General features: G+C 42.9%; 1 protein-coding gene across 1 annotated transcript; it reads right to left on the minus strand.

The window, feature by feature from the left end:
* Window positions 1–3,024: 3,024 nt before the first annotated feature.
* Window positions 3,025–10,963, minus strand: TUBB6 (tubulin beta 6 class V). The gene is made up of 4 exons (XM_017819573.1): window positions 10,844–10,963; window positions 10,134–10,242; window positions 8,926–9,036; window positions 3,025–4,222 (listed from the first exon to the last, which is right to left on the minus strand). Exons 1-4 carry the CDS (start codon window positions 10,898–10,900, stop codon window positions 3,159–3,161), a joined length of 1,341 nt encoding a protein of 446 aa, XP_017675062.1. The 5' UTR covers window positions 10,901–10,963; the 3' UTR covers window positions 3,025–3,158.
* Between the last annotated feature and the right edge of the window lie 8,153 nt (window positions 10,964–19,116).

The raw sequence follows: 19,116 nt of genomic DNA on the forward strand, positions 1-19,116 counted from the left end.
GGTGGAATGCACAAGGGCTGTCATGTCGAAGCCAAGGGCCTGCCCAATTCCTTGCTGGCTTTGCCCGGAGCAACTTTGCAAAGGAGCTGGCCCATCAGGTTAGATTCCAATACCACACCTTCTTTCCATGCAACACCTCACCCACTCCCTGTTTTCGAGTGGTGTAAGTTGCTATTTTTTCTTCTCATCCTAAGGCTGACACAGGTGTCTGCATCTGGGCGGTGCTAAGAGCTGCACTTCCAGGCTTCCACACGTCTGGCTTGTCCTGGCAGCCTGCTTCTAGGTATTTCCTGTGGCCAGGTGCAAAGCAGTAAAAAAGAGAGAAAATGAAGGTGGGCCAAGCCAGAGAAATAAAAGGTGCAAGAGACTAGGCTGAAAATTTAGAGGGGAAATGAAAAACACATAGGCGAGGAATGTGAGAGGAAGAGGAACAAAGCTAGGTGAGACTCAGCATGCAGATTTCAAAATCAGAGATTTCCAAGCAAAAAGCAGGAAGTTATTTGAAAGGAAGGGCAGCTGGAGGAATTGTTCACTAAGCCCGTTACTAAAACAATTTTCAGTTGTATGTCAGGAAAGGAAGATGATAAGAGTTCGTTGACTGAAGAGGAACAGGAAACATTTGTGCTTCCCAGGCCTCTCTTACTGCCTGTATGTAAGCTGGTCCTCCTATGATGTCCCTACCACTGGTTCCTGGGTTCATTTTGGTGGCTTGGGTATTTCCCCCCTAAGATCAAATAGAAGATTTGTCTCTTTTTTCTAAAGAGGGCATTAGTTTTCCTCCCCCACATTCTAGAAATTCCTCCACACATTCTAGAAATTCACACCAAACAGTTGCAAGTAAACACATGTGAAAGACTGGGTGAGTCAAAGCAGGATCAGAGAACATTGTCAGGTCTGGATTCCACAGCCTCAGAGTCTATATTCTGCATTTTGCATCAAGTGTACAAAAAGCAATAAAGAACAGGCTGGTTCACCAGGTGAATCACTCAATTATTTAGGAATGCCAAGATTCCTGGCATTTTTAAAGTATGAACTTTTTTTTTCTCCCGCAGTAATATAAAAACGTATGGCTTGGACCTAGGTATGAATTTTGTATTATAATAAAACACAGTTCCACATGTGGTGAGATGGTTAGTTCTATTTCATTTGGAAGTAACAATGCTAGTGCTTTAATTGGAAAGCTGTGTGATAGCAAGCTCTGAGCCTGTAATGCATTCTCCTCCCTTGCGAAGACAATAGCCTGCCATTTACAAAGAATCAACTAAACTTTGAAGTTTAATGGCTTTATTCCCAATGGATTTTGCTTTTGCTTTGTGTTGGTGATACATGTTAATTCTCTTTAATGCATATTGTGTTATAACTTTATCTCATGCTGTGATTAATACATAACCACATCTCACATTTACAAAATGCATATTTAAAGGTGTTCTATTGCTGTTCATAAATCCTTTAGGCATCACTAGACATTGCAACGAACGTGGCCCCTGTGAATTTGCTGCCTCCATTACGACTCTCCTAAAGACAATCAGCCAGTCTCTGCCTACACCCCTATGCCAAAGCCAACTTGGTCAGTATGTTCCAGCAGCTGTGTCTCAACCCCTGAAGTCACTTTATGTTACCATGAAAAACTTGTACTTGATTAAAGCTAATTTAGTTCCATTTCTATGTGGCACAGAATCAGGAAGACAGCTTCAGGTCAAGTGATTAACAGTAGCCTGGTTCATATATTTCATAAAACACTGTGTCATTCCCTGAATCCCAAACTAACAAAACATAACATCATGTTGTCAGGAGCAATGGATCTTTAGAAATTACACTATGTTTGTAAAGTGCCTTTTTAAGTATTGAGCAACACATTTTGCTTGGAAAGTGCTTCTGAAGGCAAGAAGAAAAAACAAAGAGTTCCTGAAACATTTAAAGTTTGGCTTTCCGGAGGGTTTCTCCTTTGTTTGCTTGTTCTGTTGCCTAGAAACTGACCTAAATAAGACACTCCATGTAGACAGAGTGTTCTCTGGTGGAGGCTCTCTAATGGAGAAGGGCCGTTTAATTGATATGAGCAGAAACATAAAGCATGCACAAAGAGCAAATGCCCAACAATCACTTTGTCAGCTGGCTTATGCAGAGATCTCTCTGGTTTGGCTTTACTGTGAGCAGATAAATCTGTTGTTCATCTTTAATTTTGCCAGCAGTTTTGAATATTGTGGATAAATGCTCTTGTACTTCAACCTTAATCTGTCCAGTTATTTTAACCTATCTTGGTAGCAAGACATGCACAGCATCTATAGGTGTGCTGAACTTACAAACCTAGGTAGTGAGATCTGTTGACACGTAGCCTACATCCCCTCTCCCACCCTCATCTGTGGAATATCTGTATTTCAGCTATATGGGTTGGGTGGAATAGGGATAGGAATAGCACCTGCAACTGGTGATAGTCAGAAAGACAGGGGACCAGCAACATACTGGGGTGTCACTTTAAATCCTAGGGATCCATGAAGAACTCATCACAAATTGATAGACTTCATATATATAACCTGTGGTCAAGTCACAAATCCAGCCTCTAGCCTGCAGTTCACTGGATATTTATGTAGCATTGACCACCCAAAACACTTCTGCTTGAGAGGATACTAATAATTTTTATTTTGGTTTCAGAGGACTGAAATCAAGTATCACTGTAAGCAGTTACTGTACAGAATACGAAAAAACTTTTTCTTCTTTTTATTCTGGCAGTTCAATAGTGTACATTTGGTACAGAATGAGTGCTTCAAACCCACAAGATTTTCTTACCCATAACTGGATGAAAATAGCGCAGCTCTAATTTGTAGATTTTCAAGCCTATTTTACATCTTCTCTTCTAGAACTTTAGGGATGACAACCTGTTTGGAAAAAAAAGATCCCAAACTAGCAATCTCTGTGTTCAGACTCTTAGGCCAAAGCCTTAACTGAATGCCTTACGTTTGTCTCATGAATAGAAATGGCCCTATTTCCAGAAACGCTGAATGTTCTCAGTGATCTCAATGGACTCTGAAGAGCACCTCTTAACATCTGAAATTCACGCTCCCTTTTTTTTTTTTTTAACATAAATATGGATTTACAAGCCTAATTATCAGAAATTGAGAATTGAGAACTTGGTCTGGAAAAAAATTGCACACTTAATTTCTTTATTCATTGATCTCTTCCTCATCATCTTCAAACGCTTCCTCTCCATCATTTGCTGTTGCTTCTTGATATTGCTGATACTCTGAAACCAGGTCATTCATGTTGCTTTCTGCTTCTGTAAATTCCATTTCATCCATTCCCTCTCCTGTGAACCAGTGGAGGAAGGCCTTTCTCCTGAACATGGCCGAAAACTGCTCCGAGATCCTTTTGAAGAGCTCTTGAATAGCAGTGCTGTTGCCAATGAACGTGGAAGCCATCTTGAGGCCACGGGGAGGGATGTCACACACTGCCACCTTGACATTGTTTGGGATCCACTCCACAAAGTAACTGCTGTTCTTGTTCTGGATGGCCAACATCTGTTCATCAACCTCCTTCATCGACATGGGACCACGGAAGACGGTAGCCACTGTCAAATATCGGCCATGTCTCGGGTCACAGGCTGCCATCATGTTTTTGGCATCAAACATCTGCTGGGTGAGCTCTGGAACAGTGAGTGCTCGGTATTGTTGGCTGCCTCGGGCTGTCAAAGGAGCGAAGCCTGGCATGAAAAAGTGAAGGCGTGGGAAGGGGACCATATTCACTGCCAGCTTCCGGAGGTCAGCGTTCAGTTGGCCTGGAAAACGCAGCGATGTAGTTACCCCGCTCATGGTAGCAGAAACCAAGTGGTTTAAATCACCATATGTTGGAGTGGTGAGCTTCAGGGTGCGGAAGCAAATGTCATACAAAGCTTCATTGTCGATGCAGTAGGTTTCATCTGTATTTTCAACCAGTTGGTGGACTGAAAGCGTAGCGTTATAAGGCTCCACCACTGTATCAGAAACCTTTGGAGAGGGCATGACACTAAAGGTATTCATTATCCTGTCGGGATATTCCTCTCGTATCTTGCTGATGAGTAGGGTTCCCATGCCAGATCCTGTCCCTCCTCCCAGGGAATGAGTGAGCTGAAATCCTTGCAAGCAATCACAGTGTTCACACTCTTTTCTTACTACATCAAGTACAGAGTCGACCAACTCTGCCCCTTCTGTGTAGTGTCCTTTAGCCCAGTTGTTTCCTGCACCAGTTTGTCCTAAAATAACATATGACAGGAAAAAAAACCCATAAAATTATTAGTAAGCTTTGATGTTTGTATGCTGAATGGATTAATATCTGTAACAAAAGCTGCTATAAATCTGTCAGGTAGATAACTGTGGTCTTCAGTTTTGCCTGCTCTCATATATATATAAATATAATATTATATTATTACTGGAAGTATCAACATAAATTTTTTAGTATCTGGTAGTTTTCATTTATGTCTTTGGGCATTTTTTTTTCTTTTTTGGCATTTTACCTTCCATAAATGCAAAGGTAGCCTTGACTCCTTCTTTTGAAAGCTTTCACACTTCCAATCCTGATTTTTCTGTAAACACAAGATGACTCTTTAATATTAAACAACCTCCTGTCTATAAGGACCATGATGCATACAAATCTAAACCACAGATATATATTTCTAAATTAAAGGTTCTTGGACTGTTCTATGAGGCACAGAGGCAACACTGTCATTCAAGAATAAAGCTGGGCTTCACAAGTCCTATTTAATTTGTTATATCAGGAACTTTTAAGCTTTTTTAATTTCATGAATGAAAATACTGATCAACAGAAGCTTCAAGACCATTACTTCAAAAACGTGGAAGTTAAGTGCCTTTTAGGTTTTACTGGTTTCCCTACAAACTCACTGTTCTTCAGGATGTGCAAAGCAACTTGCAAAATTGGATTACTGATGTTTCATAAACCTCTTCTTTTCTTCCACAAGGCTATTTTCCTTTTGTGTGCCACTCAGTTTATTAAGATGAACAGTCCAGATCATTTGCTATGCCACCATTTTGTTACTACTTAGATAACAAAGATGATTAAACAGGGGATCAGTTTTTTAACATTCCTGTTCCTCACAGTGACTACTATATACATACATTGTGCCTCTGAACTCACTCAGTGTACTCCTGTGAGTGGTATTCAGGAAGAGCAGTAGTTTCAGAATTAAGTGTACAGCTGACAAATTCTGAGTTGTTCTCCAAGACCTTCTCCTCCCTTCCTATTACCATGTCTCATTTCAATTCCCAGTGCACTGTGTTGGTGCCAAACACATCAACCAGGGAAACTGCTGGCTGGGATATTTTTTAAATATTATGCACTTTATTTTCACTACATAAATGCTTGGTTTCCTCATGATGTATTTGGTTAGTTAATGCATTGTTCTGTATGCTGCTATATTTTTCACGCTTTGAGCCCAGGGAGCTCACCACTTCCTGTCCAGCTGGGCAAAGCATATAGTAATATCCTTCCAGAATTAAATATGTTTGTAACCATCTGCAGTCTGCTTGAGCAGATCCCCTACTACAGATAGGGCAGCATGTCAGGATGCACACAAACAAACAGACATAACTCCAAAATGCAGAATTTAGCTCTGTTAGGATCCTTCTGAGTTTAGGACTTCATCTTACAGGTTGCCCCTTGTGTAAACAATGTGTTGTTCTTCCTCAGTGGGCAGCGAGATAAGAAGTAGGAAATAGGAACAAAACACAAGGTAAGAAGAGAATGGCAATTACTCTAACAAACGTGAAAATTTTATTTTCATGGGGAAAAAAAAAAATCAGTAGAAACTGATTTTACTTGCTTTTGGTTTGTTTGCAGATTAAGTTTGCAAAATTTAGAAGGTAGCATGACTAACGCAGAGGTGGACATATCCTCCTTTGGGCCCTCCAGTGTACTAGACTCCCCCAGCCTTACTCTGCATCACACAAATTCCAGGATGCCCACACAACTACTGCCATACCAACTCTCTCTATTGCACTATCACAACCTCTGTATCTAAACCTCTGTATCTAAACTGTACCAGTGGCTGGCAACACCAAAACTAATGGCTTCCCTCCAGCCCTCTTTTGGCTACTACTGTGATAACACTGCACTTCTTCCACTAGTCAGTCATGTGCCTAGGGTCTCTGACATTTTCATTGGAAATTTTCTGCTGTTTATACCCAGTAATCTTGTATTTCCAGACCCACTAGCTCTACAGCACTGTAAGACCATCACTACCACCACATGCAACATGTAAAATAAGCCCTGGAAGCTCCATGACAATACAGTGTGGTCTGGAGGTGCCAAGACTGCCACACACCTGGAAATCCTGACTCCTATCCTGTGAAACTCTACTGGATGGCCTCCACTTATCAGGTGTCCACCTACCTGACCTCTGAAAATCCTAAGCAAACACAAAAATTATAAAGTTTCACCAGGACTAAATTCTCTAGGTGGAAAACGAGCCTGTGTCCACAAAATTCGGGACTTGGCAAACCTTTTGCTAGTCTTGGAAGCTCTGCGTTGTACGCAGCCCATCTCTAGCATACTGCCTCTGTCATTTCTCACTGTACGTTTGCCAGGATCTAAAGAAGTCTACACGAAGCAACCCCACAACTTATCTGCACTCTTGGCACTTCCAGATCCTTCTATCACTTTCTTTTTACAGCACACTGTAGGGTTATCAAAGACATTCAGGTTGAGCTACACATGCAGAGAAGCCATTTGTGAATAGTCAATGTATTTTTTAATCCCTAAAATGACAACTGTTTTCTGCAATCTTCTCTCACTCCTTTCCTCTCTTCACGGCTTCAAATAGAAGACAAACCTGGTAAGAAAGGGCAGTACTTTGTATACTAATGCTTAGAAGCCTATTGTGAACAGCCTTGCTGCAGAACTTGTCTGTGACTGCCTGACAGCCACTTTGTGGTTGCTCCCACCAGTTCATACAATTTAAATTGAAGTGGTATCTATGTAGCAAATCTAACAAGGGTGTACACAAAAAAGAAAGACAAATGCAAAAATGTACAAATGAAAACTGGTTAACGGGAAGAGATACATCAGAGTTCAGAGTTCAGAGTTCTGGGTGGGCAACTGTATGCTGTTAGAAGGCCAGGAGACCTGCTGCTCATACAACAAGATCATTCCACTGTGCTTCTTCACGTTCAGATCACTACCTTGTCAACACAAGCATTAAAGTATAAGGATTGTTTTGTATCCATCTCAAATCTCCTGCTGGTCTGAGACAAATTCCCATATCTGGAATATGCGATCATGTACTCAGTATACCTGCATGAAATCCTGATTGACGGTCCATGGTTACTTGCAGAGGTGGAAAACATCTCCATCAGAATGAACCCTAACAGCCTGGGGTACAGCAAGTGTGGGACTGCCAGCTTCTGCCACAAAATCCTTTGTGGGCCCAGGCCAGATTTGATCATTACTTCAGCGCTCAGCCATTCTACATTATTCAGCAGGTTGGGAGGACAGTGCCTGATGCTGGCAGGGGCCTCTGTCAGATACGAGTTGATCACATGCTGTTGGTTCATTGTTATCTTGGCAGGAAGGGAGTACAGTTAACAGGACTATTGTTGAAGACATTCTGAATTGATTTTGCTCTGGTTTTACTGGTGGGGTGCCAAACTGCAAAGCTCCAGTTCAGGTATTTCCATAGGTCAGGTGAATTCACTTTCAGAGGGCTTATGTGGTCCATGCAGGGGAAAGGGAATGAAAGGAGAAACCTGAATATAGAAACATACTTCATAAAGCTGACTATGTTTATGGCTTTTCTCCCTAAGCTTACTTCTCCATGTTGTAACATGTTGGAAGAGACCCTTAACATCCCTGCCATGGAATTTACAGGAGAACAACAGGGGATAGCATTAAAAGTTTTGAGTCAAAGACTTAAAGGAACTCTGCATGGCTTCTTTACTTCCCACCTCACCAGCAACAACCTAGACTTAAGTTTATTTTATACCACCCAAGTAATGTTTATCTTTTCTCTGTCCGTCCTTGGCATTGTTCCTTCCTTATGTTGACATGATATACCAAACTAAGTTCCAACCTAAGCTTGCCTTGTCAGAAGGAAATGTTTGTGGCTAGTGCAAACTTGGACACCAAAAGGACACAAGAGTTCTCATGGTAGCTTTCATTCAGACTTCCTGTTTCAGAAAGTGGATCACTTAACTTCCACATGCTGTTTCTCCTTTAGTGCAAAGGAACTGATAACACCTCTGTACTTCATAAGGCTGCTCAGAAAGGATAATATGCATTTTTAAGCTTAGATGGAAAGTACCACAGAATTCCAAAGCAGAACAGTAAAGGCAAAACCAACCCTCTGCAAGAACACTGCAAAACCAGTTCTCCACGTACTCTCAGACTGCTTCTCATTATGCTGGAAAATAAACCAGTAATGACAGTGTTTTCCATGTTACAGTTGGTCTTCTTCCACTATTACTATACCATAAGGATCTACTGAAAAAGTTTAATTACATAGCCTAAAAACAATTCAATGCTCAAGCATTTAATAAGAATTCAAGTGAAGAGTAGTCCAGTTGGTTTGTGGTTGAGGTTTTCCCTCGCCCCTCCATTTTTCTGCAGAATTTCCATACATTTTGTTGTAAAGAAGTGGCCTCAGGATTTCTCTGGAGTTCACATATATGGAAAGCAAATGTACTTTATCTGAATACCATAGGAAACTCTCAGCAGTTTGCTAATTGAAGGAATGATTTAACAGAAGAATGACTTTTTCAGTTAACAGGATCTTTTGACTGACTTACAGATAATTGCAATCGCATTGTTAGCTTATTAGGATTTATCAGTAGGATCGCTTTGGAATAAAGAGATTAAATGCTTTTTGACCATTCACTTGCTAATCAAACAGCTGCTTTGTTTTTTACAAAAAAGAGCTCTGTTTTTTAAAAAGTAACATCCACATACCAAAGATGAAATTATCGGGCCGAAAGAGCTGACCAAAAAGACCGGATCTCACACTATCCATGGTTCCCGGCTCCAAGTCCACCAATACTGCTCTTGGTACAAATTTCTGGGCTGCAATAAAAAGCAAGCATGCCCTTAATGCTCTGACACAGTTATAGCCCTTAATACAGAAATATGTCTCACACTGTTACTCTAATACATAGTTCATACATATATAAGTACTTCCTGTACAGAAAGTCACGGTGGTGAAAAACCCAGCACTCTAGCAACAAATCGATACAGCTTGAAAAACAGAGCTGACATCTTTTGGGTTCTATACATGGTATATAACATTCTGTAAGTTCTTTATTAGCAATAGATATGAGGGAGGGAAGTTTCTGATTAGAAAAAACAGTTTACATGTTCTTTATAACAAAGTAGGTAATATTTTCTGTGAATAACAGGGGGGGGAAAGTGTTTATGTTCAAATGATCCTAATACATCTCACAAACTTTAATGCTTGAAGGATTCTCATCCACTGAAAGAGCTACTTGGTGTACATGGCAAACAGCATATCTACCACAAAGCACAAAATAAAAAATCCGTATCAAATTGAAGTTGTTCAAGCAAACTCAGTTAAATGATATGAATTAACCCAAGCTGGACAAAAGATGAAACATTCACACTTGCAGGTTCGTGTCAATAGACCAAAGGACTCAAGATCTCCATTTTACACTGTTAACACCTTCCAACACCAGACTGACTCAGGGGATTTGGACGCCTCTGGCACCCTATTAATGAGTTACTGTTCAGTTCTCTATTACCTATGGCCCAACCCTCTCATTCATGAAATTAGAGACAGAGTACTACAGATGCAGGCTCATATAACCAACCGTTTAATTTAAGGTAATTGACAAGATGCATCTGATGAAGTAATCATGTGTTAGAAGAGCAAACCGTTGTGCTAAATAAAAAACAAATGTCCACATCCAGACCCTAAGGATAGTCCCTTGGGCCACTTCTCTCTGTCTGCGGAGATAACACCCAATTATCTTAACACTTCGTAAGAAAGTAGATAGTATTTTCTGTGTGTAGTGGGTTGAGCCGGGCACAGCTAGGGGACCCAATGGAATGCGAGGAAGGTGGACAGATGTGCAATTGTCTTCCAGACTCCTGTGCCCCTTCCCACGGAGTCTCCTGTCCCGCTCCCCTCCCCGTCCCACACTTACAAGATGATTCATTATAGTAGACATTGATCCTTTCCAGCTGCAGCGCTGAGTCACCGACATAGCCTCCGGCTGGGTCAATGCCATGCTCATCACTTATTACTTCCCAAAACTAAGGGAGGAAAAGCGAGAAGCGGGTTGGGAACTCCCCCGCGGAGCACCGGGGGCCCTGCCCAGCTCCCGGGCGGGCGGCGGCCCCGCGGCAGCTGCCGGATTCCAGGCGTGCCCGCCGCCCCTCCCTGCCCGCGCCGCCAGCGGGAGCGGGGCAGGCACCACGATTCAAATCCAACGAAGTAGGGGCGGCCGCCCCGCTCCCCGCCCGGGCGGGCTGCGCCGCCTCAGCGCTCCCAGGGGCCGCTCGGGCTGTGTCACCGCCCCCCGCTCCTGAACCGCAGCCTGGACGGTTTCAACGCAAAAATAATTTAAAAAAATAATTTTTAAAAGAGGTCCCGTCTGGTTTGGGTACTTCCCAAAGCCTTTTATGGTCACGGGGAGCGGTGCGATGCGCGGTGCCCCGGGCGCGCCCGGCGCCGCTCACAGCGGCTCGCTCGGGGCACGGGCGGCCGGAGGGGAGCGGGGGGTGGCGGGGGGCACAGCCCAGCCCAGCACAGCCCCGAGGGGTCCCACAGCCCCGAGGAACAACCGGGCGCGTCTCCCGGGCGCTCATAGGCTCCGCCAGCGGCGGGCAACCAGCGGCTCCCCTTCAGGCTCACCTTGGTCCCGATCTGGTTTCCACACTGTCCCGCCTGGATGTGCACGATCTCCCTCATGGCTGTGCCCCCAGCTCTCCCAGCCGTGCTCCCGCTGTCCCGCCGCCCAGCCCGGCAGTGCGCGGCGCCGGCCCACCGGGCGGTGCTTTATGGGCTCCCCGCACCCCCCGCCGCTCTCCCAGCGGCCGCCCCGGCCGGGACCGCCCTCGGCCCCGCGCCGGGACAGGGACAGGGGCGGCGGCGCCACTCCCCGGGTGACAGCAACCGCTCGCGTTGTCCTCGTCGGCAGTGGGGGTCCCGGGGGGTCCTCTTGCTGTTCACCCAAACCCAGTTCGGCAAACGTGGGTCCGGCATCCTCACCTCCCCCCTCGGGAGCCCTGCCCTGCAGGCGGACATCGCCGCCTCCTCCGGTCGTTCCTCGGGCAGATCGCAGCCTTCGCTGATGGGGCAGCGTCCAAAGGAGTGGGTAGCCCTTCTCTGTGCCTTGCCAAGGACCATCTTCTTTGCAGCGCTCTTTTCCGACTTGGTTTTGCCAACAAGATAAGCTGCTACTGAAAATTCTAACTGGGATGACAAGCAGTCTCTGCAGAGCAACTTTGCTGAAAGCTTGTGTCATCACAATGTGGAGCATGCCCTGGGATATGCATGGTTTAAATAGCTTCATTTTTAGTGAAAAAGAAGATTTTCTTTCCCCTCCAGAGAAGAAACAAGTTCCCACAGTTGCTGAATCTGCTTTATGATCCCTTTGTGTAAATGTTGCATGGTTTCCCAGGTAAAGGATGCCTGCTTTGATGCCAGAGTGACTCTTCCATGGGATGCCATTGTCTGCATAGCCTATTGCAGTATATATCCCTGGTGGGAGGCATTCATCTGTCCATTTACATCTTTACTGCCTGACCTAGTCTCTGCTGTTGTGCAGGAGCAGTCCTTAGGCCAGAGTTATAGAACCTCCTTATCTACATGATCAAAGGTGGCCCTGCTGGGATCTTTTGTAGAACAATCTTGAGTACTCTTTATAACTTGGACACAGTCAAGCTAGCCCCCACCAAACAATATATAACCTCCAAATAACCCCAAATCTGTATTTTCAGAGGCACTTCCTACCTGTCTGCCCTTATGTTGGTGTGACATGACCAATGTCAGCTAGACTGTGTGCTCTGGGCTCCAACCTTGCCTTTCCATAAATGTCTTTCAGCAGGGCTAGCAGCTTCTAGCAAATTACCTCTGAGTAGCCCGCAACCATCATGCTAGGCTGAGTCAAATGGCTTTTTGTCATCAGCAAAGCAAGCTGGAGGATCAGCACATTTGCCTTGCAAGCATCCACCAGCAGAGGACTGGACACTATGTACCTTCTTCTCTGCTGAACTGTCCTTCTCTGTGTGATCTGTATTTTTGGAAGAGATCCATGAACAAGTCATTATTCAGCAGCCTGATTAGTGAGATTGTCTTGGACTTTGCCTGAATCTGTATGTTTGTCCTTGAATATGCCTTCCAGGCCTGGCTTTCCCTATGCTTTGCAAATCCTCCCATTTACTGTTCGTACTTGCCATCAACTCTCCTGTTGCAATCATTTCTGCTGGTATGCCAGTTTTTAAAATTCAGTTGGTTCCCAGATCTGGCTAGTGGTAAGGCTGAGTGTGTGTTCCCAATAGGCACATGCACATACACACACACCTCCTCACACACACATACACATGCATACATGGCTGTCCACGCTGACTGACACAGGCAGAAAACACAGCACTCATACAAATACAAACAGCACTCACGGCCTCATCCTGTTCCCCTCTCTGGCTGATCAGGACAGAAGCCCATTAATGGAAAAAAAATATGTATTTGTATATATCTATACAATATGGATCCCTTCAGTAGCTGGTCTTAGACACTCTTCTTATTTGGTATTTAACCCCTGGATCCCAAGTCTTCCCGGTTGCTGGCACCTGGAAATGTTACCCCAGAGGTCCACAGTTCCATCCCAGTTGCTGGTATTCAGACCTAAAGACATGCACAACAAACTGTGGCTCCCTTCTCCAGTAGCTGGTCTTAGGACACTCAGCCTGTTCAGTGGCTGACCTCTGGATACTCAGTTACGTCACACAGAGACACAAACAGGCAAATAAGTTTATTGGGTGGTCCAGACTTGTGACCTTACCAGTAGCTGACCCCACCACAGTCCCCCAGTAGGTGGTTTGGACCCCCTTGTCTCTCCAGTAGCCCCCTTACAGATCCTCTGGTCTCTTCAGTATCTTTCCTGGACTTATGGCTGCTCCAAAACTTGACTCCCACCTAGGCTGGCTTGGTGTTTACTAGTGACTGCTCACTGATGAAGAGATGTGTATAATGTGTATGCACTCTGGTCTCTCCAGTTACTTCATGAAAGATGCAAAAGCCCCTGTGACTTGTGGCCCCCTCCTCTAATTGCTGACACTCAGACTACCATGCACACACATACACATGGAATATAGATGCCACTTTCACCCAGAAAAACAACTAAAATATATTTTAATAAAACAAAATAGACTGAGGTGATCAGGTGCAAGGCATAGCCAGACAAGCATACTGACCTAACCAGGTCATTTTAGCCCTATATCCTTTTATTTTTCTATATCAAACCACCTTTACCACCCCTTTTCCCCACCTTTGATTCCTCCTCTGAACATCCCATAAGTCATCTTGTACAATCCCAAAGGTGCTCTTCCCCTCCTTCTCCTAAATATTCCCATACCATCGCAAACAGTAACTCCCGTCTATACAGTGATCCGTGGTTGCACTGCCGCTTTCTATCATCTTAGAAAGGTTTGTCTACTGTTTGGGAGCAGCAGTTGGTTAAACACCATTTGGAGGCCAAAACTTCAGCCAGTTTCCCAGACATATAAAGTAACCCACTGTAGTATGCGTAAGACTGTAGATCCATGTGGGTGATGAAGGTGAGCAACAGTTTACCCAACAAATTTGCATCTCACCTATACAAATTTTACAGTTACGTAAAACAACTTCTAATTTTCAGTCAGACCTGAATCAACTTGCAGCTTCTCCATGTTTTACTGCTAGTAATCTGAAAGAAGCAACGTTTGTTGGTCATTGAATGTAAATATGCCTTCAAATCCTTTTCATCCCTGCTTGTGTTTAGGCAGTAGTTTAGCTGACTTAGAAGGTGGAGGTGCCATTATAGCCTCTGTCCTTCTGCACATTCTCCTTAATTCTCCACAGACTTGGCCTAGGATTTTAAAGGCACTTAGGTGTTTCAAAATCCTACTATGTACTTAACTGCTATGGATTACTTCTGGATGTATTTTAAAACACCACTAAACACCTCTTGGAAATGTAAGGCACCTAAATATCCTTAAAGATTTCTCTCTAGGTGCTTCATCTGACTGAGTCCATAAGATTCATTCTACAAATAGACTAATGTAGAAACACACTGTTGATTCGGTACAATGGATTTTCACTTGTTACATTTGGCTCTCAGATACCTATAATATATAGAGACCTCTAACCTTCATAACTCATAGTATTTTTTTACTTCCCACTCACTTCATGGGTTAATTTAATACATAAAGTATGGCTTTTTTCACCATGCACAAAATAGGAAGAGAGTTTTTTTAAGATTTCACTTGCAGATTTACTCTCTTCATTGTTTTTCCTTTTTTACTTCTTTTTGCAATTTTAACTTCACTTCTGTTGTTAAAAAAAATCAATTCATGTATTTAACCAGAAAAATTAGTAGAATGTCACAATAACTACAAACTATCAGCTCAAGCTTGCAAACCCATGCTCCAGACAACCTCTTGAACAATCGGTTTACATCACTTATATTCTCAAGGCTAAATACTAGAAGAGGTCAATTTTTGCATTTTAGGGACTGGCATGACCATTTACGATAGACAGGACATGGATTAGGAAGATCTGGCTGCTAGGCCAAATCTGGTTCAGTCTGCCATTTCTAAGAGGGAAAAGCATTTCCACTGGACAACTCTTTGGTGGTTCAATGTGAGGGACAGACTCCACGTGGTTCTTTTTTCCTGTTAGTCAGAACTAGCAATGTATCAGAGAGTAACAGCAGATGAAATACTCATATTGCTCTTGTGCCAGACCCAGCGGCCTTGAAACAGCTGTGTACATTCACAGTCAAGACCAATTGATGGGGCCACGTGGGGTTGCAGAGCTTTCAGTGTTCTTTCTTCAGCCTTTCTCACGTACTCATTGCTCATGCACAGGCTAAATAGAAATGGATTCCTACAAGACGAGGAACTTCACAAGGCAGGACAAAATGTATGAAGTGCCCATGCTGCAGAGTAAAATGATTTTCCAGTAACAACAGCTCAAGCAACGGTCATGTCCCACAAAGTCACATGGAAATTTGCTCTAATGCCCTGGAAAAAACCCAGCGAAGTTCTTCTCTATTTAGCTAGTCATATGATATGATTGTTAAGCTGCTTCCTGCTTTTCAGGAAACACATTTGTGTTTATATCACTGTTGTTGCTAGGACTATTTCTATTTACTGCAGTTTTTAAGGACTAGAGAGAAATTCATGTCATAGCAGAACAGCTAACATGTTAGCTACTCTTTTCTTTTTTCAGAATGATAAATATGCTGTATTTTGATACTTAAGAATATCAACAAGGGTCTGTCCAGTGATACAAAGCATTTCATTAAATGCTAAAGTAATAAATATCATCCACATGGTGGATTTACTCTGACAGCTTGTAGCAGGCTAGGAAATACTACTAACTCCATGGTGACTCTTAGGAGGAAGGTCCAAAGATCAGTCTAGTTCCTGTCTTTCCTTTTTAGTCTGAAGATTTTCATGCAAGTTAAAAAAGGAAAAAAAAATCTTAAGCCATTTTGGCTTTGGTTTTTTTGGTATTCTTTTGGTGTTTTGTTTGGTTGGTTGGTTTTAGGGGTGTGTGTTTTGTTTTGGAATTTTTTTGGTCGGTTGTTTGGTTGTTTTTTTGGAGTTTAGGTTTTTTTAATTTTTTTTTCCTGACTTCCTGAGAAAACCGAACATGGAAAGTCATGCTCCTGTTCAAGTGTGTATCCATGTATCTCCACCACCACCTCTTTTTAGATCAGCCTCTTATGACAAAACCTGCAAGAAACACGTGAGTTCCAGAGATATTGCAGCTGCAGGTGAATCTAGAAACAGCTCAAGAACCCAACAAAAACCTTTAAAAGGGGAAGGGAGACAACAAGACACATACAGAGAAGTCTAATAAGGCGAACACCAGCATACACTTTTAGCACAGGTGTTTTGCACTTATATTTTGCCTAGAAAAAACATTATACTACATATGGTCCTCAAACAGTTTCTTGCTTTGTCATCCCCGCTGCCCATTAAAGTTGTTGCTGGGGAGCTGTGATGTCACTAATTGCCACCTATGCTCAAACACAGTACTCAGGGGATTGTTTTAATGCTGCTAGTCATCTAGCTGCTATATAACTGTAGCTGTCAGTGGAGATACTGCTAGTGTTTGTGTTTTAGCCCACAAGATGTGGCCAGAACTTTTAATGTTAAAGCAAAGGTCACTACATCAAGTCAGGGGTAAGTATGTTTTGGTGCAAAGTCTGAGAGACTATGTATGAAGTGACACTGGAGGAATTCCACCATCTTGGCCAAAGGAGTTTCTAGCTGTATTTTTATACACTTTTATCACTAGTTGACAAGATGAATGGAAAACACTTTAACTCGAACCCTGAATATTAATGTGCTTGAGTTCAGGTGCTTTTGCACTGTCCAGCACTTACTGTCTTTTGATTTGTAGCACATTTTCCGTCCTTTGGAAGCAAGTATTTTCTTCCAGCCCTCTGTTTCTCCCTATGCTTAGCCTCAGTAATTGCTAACAATTACTCATCTGGGACTTTTTGTAGAGTTGGTCATAGTGATTTTTATGCAACAGCTGTAGCACCTAGAGAAGAGGGAAGCATGTACTTGCCTGTTTTGTCAGGCAGAATGTGTGTTTGATGTGGCTGTCTTTTTAACCTCCATTCTAATAGGTCACTTAGCTACATAAACAAACAGAGCCAGAGAATGGGCTGCACTGTGTGTTCAACAGAGTCAGTAAAGTAGCCAGGTTAGTGTTTTCTCACTGCTACAACCAAGAGTATGGTAATACAAAATTAGGGCAGGAATTTATCTACATTCAACTCTCCAGCCTCTCTGCACATCAAAGATTTTGGGGAACTGAACTATTTGGAGGACAGAGTGAAAACATACTTCAGCTGGAATGTATACACTCCATTATCTGTATCATGGGGTGAGTGAGTGATACAACTGTAGGAGGACAACAAATCTGAGATATAGATTACTTGCTTTTGGAGTTCAGTCAGCTCTGAATAGATGCCAATACAATGCAGAATTTACCTATGAAGTTCTGGGTTTTGAGTGTGGGAGATATCAGAACAAGGACAAAAAGATCTATTTACCAGAAGTCACGCTGAAGACTATCAGGAGAAAATGCATTTTTTGACCAGATGAGTACATTGACAGCAGGTAGTCTTGGTTAAAAGGAAGATCCATCTAATATAGAATTTCATCTCTGACAGTAGTCAGTGGAGGCTGCTAGGGAAAGAATATGGTAATTCTTCCCCAAAAACACCCTTCTACATCTGGCAATCAGTGGTTAAGCCTTTGTTGAACCAAAAGATGGATCTGGACCATCATATTTAATAGTCCTTTTGAAGCATTCTTTAAGTTATGTAATTGCTTTTTTAAGTTATGTAATTGCTTTTTTAACCCAGTTACACTTTCAGCCTCCAAAGTGTCCTATGGCATTGCCTGCCATGTACAACTGAATTTCATTCTGTGAAAAAGTAGTTCTTTCTGTTGTAAAGCTGATGCCTTAAATTGATGCCCCATAATTCTTCTATTTTGAGGAACAGAGACTACCAGTTCCTAATGACCATTGCAGTTGTGTGTAAGGTGAAGGTTTTAGTATTTGTTTTGTTCTTTATTTCCCCTATCTGTCCAAGGTTTTCTGAGCTGAAAGTATTACACTAATTAAGCTAATTAGTCTCCCTATGTTTGAGGGTGACACTGAACTCCTGTGATAGTCCTTGCTTATCACCCACCCTTCTTTAGGTTTACTAGCTCTACTGCAGTGTCTAGGGAACTAAAGTAACAGTATTTAAATCATGGCCATTGTTTTATGCTTCCTGCCCTTTATTTTTTAATAAGTCTTACAGTTGTGTTTGCCCTCTTGGTTGCTGCTGAGCTTTTTCCTTCATTGAACTATTCACACTACTTCTGAGATGTCTTTTGATTAATTTTGAGTTAAGCAGAGCAGGTCCAAGCGCAAACAGTGGAGCTCATCTAGACTTTTCTTGTATTTTGTTGCTAAAGCACCTGCATCTTATTCCATCCCACTGAGTCTCCTTAAGACTCTTGAGTAAAACACCTTGCAACAGGGATGTGTACTGCAACAGGTAGGAGGGGAAGGGGGAAAGGTAGGTGTGGGTTTTATTGTACAAACTTAACTTTTCATGATTTTTTTCTCTGAGAAAGAAGACAAAACAATTGACCTCTAAGACAAAGGGCTGGAGTCCTGCTTAGACTGCAAGTTATTTGACACTTACTAAGCAAAGCATATATTTGAGAGGAAATCTGTAGCTTTCCAAATAAAAGTGATTCATCTTACTGTGAGAAGCACTTCATCTGTAAGAGTAGGTTTGCAGCTAAAATCAGTTATAAGTTGCTCTGGTCAGGTTTTGGGTTTCACAGGTTAGTCACAGTTTTCTTCCTTACCCTTTTTCTCAGGAGGTGAGTGGCTCCTGGCTGCCACCTTTCCCTCACCAGCACAGATCCTAGTCATCTGTCACACATGTCCAACTCACATCAGCATGCCGCCTCTAGCCCGCTTCACAAATGATTCTCTCAGATTACATTTGTAAGGAAAGAGCACCATTCCTCACAAGTCCACATGCCCCAGGACAAACAGCACAAGCTACTACTGGACAAAGCCTGGCTTATTTTTAACAGCACAGTCCCCAGCACTGTCAGAGCTGGGTGGGTACAGCCGTTGAAGGAATGTGTTGGTACTAAATGCACAAAAGCAGCTGAACCATCCCTCTCCGAGCAGGGTGCTCCAAGAGCTGTGGATTGGGAATTAGGAGGGGAAGTCAACATTCACACACAGAGAACTGAATATTATTTTTCTTAGAAAAACACTCTGCAGCAGTGAGACAGAGGGTGTACACCCCTTTCCGTGGACTGCAGCCTGTCAGCAGCATTACCATATTCATGACTTAAAGGCTTGTGAATGCTAGGAATGTAAGAGGT

Source organism: Lepidothrix coronata, unplaced genomic scaffold (genome assembly GCF_001604755.1).
Source record: "Lepidothrix coronata isolate B3197 unplaced genomic scaffold, Lepidothrix_coronata-1.0 Scaffold75, whole genome shotgun sequence".
In the NCBI taxonomy this organism is placed as follows: Eukaryota; Metazoa; Chordata; class Aves; order Passeriformes; family Pipridae; genus Lepidothrix; species Lepidothrix coronata.